The 6000-nt window shown below is 44.1% G+C and overlaps 1 protein-coding gene across 2 annotated transcripts in view; it reads right to left on the reverse strand.

Moving 5' to 3' along the window:
• FAM91A1 (family with sequence similarity 91 member A1) overlaps window positions 1–6000 on the reverse strand; it is an 83871-nt gene that overhangs the window by 21149 nt on the left and 56722 nt on the right. The window contains exons 12-14 of one of the 2 annotated variants that reach the window (XM_068238002.1): window positions 5981–6000; window positions 3672–3781; window positions 1366–1452 (exon numbers count right to left, since the gene is read on the reverse strand). The exon at window positions 5981–6000 is cut by the window's right edge and continues 99 nt beyond it. In XM_068238002.1, coding sequence (XP_068094103.1) covers window positions 1366–1452; window positions 3672–3781; window positions 5981–6000 — 217 coding nt within the window. Of the gene's footprint in view, window positions 1–1365; window positions 1453–3671; window positions 3785–5980 lie in introns of both variants that reach the window. The other variant, XM_068238001.1, reaches the window with a different exon arrangement.

Below are 6000 nucleotides of genomic sequence, written 5' to 3' on the forward strand. Positions count from 1 at the left end.
AAAGGCTCAACAGGATAGCTAGGCAATCTGCATTGTTTAAAAGAATATAAATATTTCAGCATCCACAACGTCAGGTGGACTTTAACCACTTGACCACTACAGGTTGTGTTCCCCCCTATGGATCAGATACATTTTTACCTTTCAGTCAGGGGCGTAACTAGGTCCCCCCTGCAGAAATTCTGAGCGGGCGCCCCCCCCCCCTAGGGCCCGCTGCGCTCCAGCGTGGAAGTTTCTCCCACTAGTGTCTGACGCGACTTCCTGTTTATACAGGAAATCGCATCAGAGGCTAGCGAGAGGAACGTCCACGCTGGAGCGCATGGAAGATATGTATCTGCCGCTGCACACACAAACTATTCAATGCTGGAGGGGAGCACAGAGGTGAGAGCCCGAGGTGAGGGGACCATCCCCCCTCCCCGCCGAAGTGCAGCATAGCTTTCCCCTCATGCTGCAACCCCTCCAGCCCCCCAAAACGGCCCCGAGCGCCCCCCCCCCCTCGCGGCTGCAGGCCCTATTGTTACGCCAGTGCTTTCAGTACTCCTCACATTCATTCATCACTACTTTTGGCTTTCTTTGGGTGGTACATTTCGCTAAGAATTATTTTATTCTATATGCATTTTAAGGGAAATAAGAAAAAAATGGAGAAAAAAAATAATTTCTCAGTTTTCAGGCATTATAGTTTTAAAATAAAGTGTGCTACTAAGCTGTGTAGGTTTCTGCCTGCTAGATAGATACATTTTATACAGACAAAAGACGACAAGAAGACAGACATGCAAGCAAGGATCATCGATATTGGTTCTCTTTGTCTGTCCCTAAACTGCTTGCCCCTCACACACAGGGACCAACTCAAGATTCTACAAAGTTTTCCCTGTATGTTTTCCTCCATGATAATAATATACGTGTATACATACACTCCGTTATAAGGGGAATGCAGCCTTTATAAGGGGAATGCAGCCATCACTTATTTGGATTGCAGTCTGTATGCATGTTGGATTAGTTTAGCTTTGTACAATTAACAAGCTGACACATCATTGCATTCCAGCGGTTCTGGAGGTGTGGTTAGTTTTCAAGGACAACAAAGTAACAATCTTCATATTCAGCAGTGATGCATTGTGGGACACCTCACTCCAACCTGAATATCCGCAAATACCTTCTGTTCTTTACATTGAATTTTAGTAAGAGAGCGTTTTGGTCCTTTGCAGCCCCTTACACACACACACACCTAAGAGTTCTAGTTCACCATGAGCTTGCTGAGCAATCTGCACCTCATTGACACAGTTATACAAAGATCAGGCAACCTGTAAAACGGGTCATGTGACTGACTAGGAGTACCCTGCTGTAGAGGCTCCTAAATTCTCCACTTCTCACCTTTTCCAGCTCCACCAGGAAACTGTCCAGAGACTCATCTGACAATTTTCCAACTTCAAACATAGTGACTGCATGGCTCTTCAGGTTCTACAAGACAGACACATTGGAGTGAAGGTGACATGCTGTGTACAAGCAGCGCTGCTGTCCTGAGTAAGACATAACTGACATCCGATGACACGCAGAAGGTAACCTGAAGTAGAAAACATTATATATACACAAGATAGATGACATCACTCAAAGACAAACTGAAAGCCACTTCTAGAGTAGTGTTATCAGGTCAGAACTGTATGGAAGGGTGAGCAAAGCACCCTAAGAAGAAACCACAGAGACAACAGGGTCCCAAATGGAGCAGTATGTTACAAAGTATATAAAAAACTTTTGAAACCCTTTGGCACTTTATTTGGCCCGAGGAATTGGGTAGAGACCCTTGAAATGTGTTGTCTGTGCTTATTAAAAATTATATTTATAGATATGAATTTGTTATTGAGGAAAGCCACCTTCCCCCCTTTTCAACTCAGCTTTATACATTCCTGGGCCTCTCTTACCCCCTTTGTGTTATAAGGTAAGAGATGGGACAAAGGTGTAGAAATGGGCACTCACAAATAAAGGCTGCCTCTTGGGCAACCCACCACTGGGCGAATGTGGAACCCACAAGGTCCCGTCTCAGATGTCACTCTTGAAAGGATTCGAAAATGGAAGGGAGACCCAACTGCAGGACTGCAAAGTGGTGAATGCTTTTATAATATACAGTGCATCTTGCGAACCTTAGTAGCATAGACTGCTCTTACGAACAAGGCTATATGGAGTCACAGTATTTGGTGGGATTTCCTGGTATGAAAGCCCAGCATTAAAGTGGAATAAAACTCCATAAATGAGTGAGCATACACATGCGCAGTACGGAGCCGTTCGTTTTCAGAAGTACCTGAGTTTCCAGCCCGACCTGAGGAGGGCTGAGGATATGTCTGACCTGCAGGTCAGATAACTATACAGGGGGACAGGGCTGGAGCGAGGACATGGAGAGAGGCCTGGGAAGGCTCTGTGGCAGTGGTTTTCAAACTCTTCTAGGTCATGGCACCCTTGATGACTTGGGAATTTTTTCAAGGCACCCTTTGACAAAAACAATTACAAACGCTTGCCAATTTGAAGTGAACCAGAGACGAAGCACCCTCATGTATTTTACCATATATATCAAGGGGAACATTAGAAAAAACACCTACCCTGCTCTCTGTTTCATTCTTCACTGCTCAGCTTGCTTCTTATCAGCCGCGATAAAATCCCTGACTGAGCATTCAGTCTGGCTTTGCTCAGGAATCATGTGTGTCTTCTCTGATGTTTGTCTTCTTTGATGTCTTTTCAAGCCCAACCCTGCCCCCTTCTGGCTCTGCTTTAATGACTCAGCTATGATTCCTGAGCAAAGCCAGACTGAATGCTCAGTCGGGGATTTTATCAGGGCTGATAACAAGCAGGCTGAGCAGTGAAGAATGAAACAGAGAGCAGGGTAGGTGTTTTCTCTAATGTTCCCATTGATCTATATGGTAAAATACATGAGGGTGCTTCGTCTCTGGTTCACTTTAAGCATTGCACCGTGTCCTCCTCCGTTCCGCTTTGAGCCCCCGTGTTCTTTGTCCCGTGTCCTCCTTTGTGCCCCGTGTCCTCCTTTGACCCCCATCCCCCTTTGTCTTTGGGGGGAAGGGGGGGTTAACACTGCGGTCCTAAAGTGGTTAAAGAGACGCTGAAGCGAAAAAAAAATTATGATATTATGATTTGTATGTGTAGTACAGCTAAGAAATAAAACATTAAGATCAGATACATCAGTCTAATTGTTTCCAATACAAGAAGAGTTAAGAAACTCCAGTCGTTATCTTTATGCAAAAAAGCCATTAAGCTCTACGACTTTCAAAGAGGGCTGTTTTCTGACTTTTATTATCTCAACTGTTCCTGAACTATTTACTTTTTCTCTGTGGTCATTAGTTCACAGACTGCTCTGAAATAATCATTTTGAATGCTGAGTGTTGTGTAATCTGCACATATTATAGAATGATGCAATGTTAGAAAAAACACTATATACCTGAAAATAAAAATATGAGAATATTTGCTTTGCTGCTAATCTTCTAGTAATTATTCATAGTACACAACCAATTCATTATATCATATATTTTTTTTCGCTTCAGTGTCTCTTTAAGAGACAAAACTTCATCAAAGCAATCTGTGGTGAAAGTGTACATCTCACAACAAGAAACTGAGATCAGTCATGAGGTGTCAGAAGACATGGACAGGACACACTCCCAGCACAATATCGGTCTTACTGGTGACAGGTTCCCCATCATCAGGAAGGCAGTGAGTGTGGAATCAAACAGGAAGGCGATACGCTTGGTGTGGCCGCTTGTCAGGTTCAGGCTGCTCACGCTGGAGGTGTCTGCTGGCAACAAAGGAAACAAAAACATCTTTACCGCAAATCCTACTCACATTCAAAAACTGCTACAAATATAAATCGGAGCCGTACACATACCTTTATAGCAATTTAAGCAAGAGTGGAATTACATTTTAAAACTTTTTTCACGGTTCGGAAAGCTGAATGAGGAACTCTTGTCAGAAATTTTGCATTATTCTTTATATTTTTATGATTTGTCTTTAAGAGGTAATAATTACATTGTTGAAATACTGCATAACTGATTTATATCCAGCCAGCCTGTAAATAAATGTTCTGTTTTTCCCAGTGTGGGAATCGTGGCTTTATAAGGTGAATTCCTGTATGACTCCTATTTAAGATAAAAGTGTGGGGAAAATAGAAAAATGAAAGTAGACAGTCTGTTAATAGAAAAGTATTCTGGTGATGGACAAAGATCGATGCACGTGTATGCAATTATGGGAGGAGCAAGCCTTTTAAAGAGACTCTGTAACATTTTTCAGCCTTAGTTCTTCTATCCTATAAGTTCCTATGCCTGTTCTAATCTGCTCTGGCTTACTGCACTGTCTCTGTAATAAATCAATGTATCTTTCCTCTGTCCTGTTTGTCGGGCTAAAGCTTGATTGTGTGGAATGTGCAGGGCTGCTTGTGATTGGTAGAAGCGATACACACCCTCTGCAGGCCCCCTGCATACTCTGAATGACTCACACTCTATGCTTAGCTGAGCCTATTAGAAGCTGGTTAGTTTGTTTGTAAACACTGCCTAAAACTGTTAATTACAAGCCAGGATTGCAGCAGAGAGTGGCAGAAACAGCACAGAGGGGCACAGGAGAAAATAATGAATAGAATGGTATGCTTTTTATTGTAAGAATATTAGAGTACAGATTCTCTTTAAGGGAGGAACAATGCTTTGTACAGTATAAACGTGGGAAGTTACATTTTGGTGGTAAAATATCCTTTGTCTAATTTCCATCGTCTCTAGGCAGGAGAAGGGTCTAGCTCAGGGGTAGGAAACCTATGGCTAGGGAGCCAGATGTGGCTCTTTTGATGGCTACATCTGGCTTACAGACAAATCAGTAGGGGTTGATTCCCTAAGCTACATTGCTCAAGCAGCGCAGCTTAGTGTGGCAGCACAAGTAACATTTTCAAAGTAGGCACGCTGCTGCTGTAGCATGCACTACTAACTTACTCACGCTCCTCCCAAAACTAACAGCCGCTCCAATTGTCCCACCCTGAACCCTGTCAGGTCCAGTGACTTTGTAGGACGAGATCCACGCACTTTGACCCAATAGGCTGCCTGTCAAGTGACTGGGATCTCGCCTACAAAGTGATTCAACCCCCAAGTCAGCTAGCTAATTGTACAAGCTGTTAGTCAGTATTTCTCCTGTCTGGCTCTCAGGGAAATTGGGGGGTCGGGAGCGGCACGGGGGGGCGATCAGACTGCGGGGACCCGGCGGAACTGCACGGAGGACGCGGACGGCGTCCTCCGTGCATTTAAAAGTGTTTAAGGTACTTGTCTTTTTTTTATATTTGGGCTCGTAAGTCCTTTAAAGAGAGTCTGAAGCCTCCCTAAAATCCTATTTTTACTTAACAGGCCTCTTCAGCATTAATGCCCTAACTGAAACGCCGCATCCCTGCGGCTGAACGCTCAATTAATACTCCCAAAATCCCAAGGCAAAATTCCATGACTTTCCAGGTCGTGGATTTTGCTGCCTGGGGAGGCAGAGTTTTGGGCTGTAGCTCTGCCTCCAGTCGCGTCAATATGTGCTGATCGCCGCCTCTCCCCGCCCCTCTCAGTGAAAGAAGACTGAGAAGGGAGGGGAGAGGCGGCGATCAGTGCAGATTGACATACATGGAGGCAGAGCTACATTGCTAAGCTCTGCCTCTACCAGAAAGGAGCACCAAATCTTCCCCCGGGGATTTCGTGGGTATTAATTGAGCGTTCAGCCGCAGGGATGCGGCATTTCAGCTATGGGCATTAATGCTGAAGAGGTCTGTAAAGTAAAAACAGGTATTTTTGGAGGCTTCAAAACGCTCTTTAGTTACTTTTATAAGTGCCAAAACTCTAAAAAGCCCGTCTTATCTCATCAGAACTTTTATAAATGTTTCTAGTAAAGAAAAATATTGATACTTCAACAAAAGATGGTGACTGGCCTGCTTGATTATAAATGGGAGCCTATGAGCGGGCAGAGATGCAGGCAACGTTACCTTGGTCCTCCTGGCTGGTG

This window comes from Hyperolius riggenbachi, chromosome 5 (genome assembly GCF_040937935.1).
Source record: "Hyperolius riggenbachi isolate aHypRig1 chromosome 5, aHypRig1.pri, whole genome shotgun sequence".
NCBI lineage: Eukaryota > Metazoa > Chordata > Amphibia > Anura > Hyperoliidae > Hyperolius > Hyperolius riggenbachi.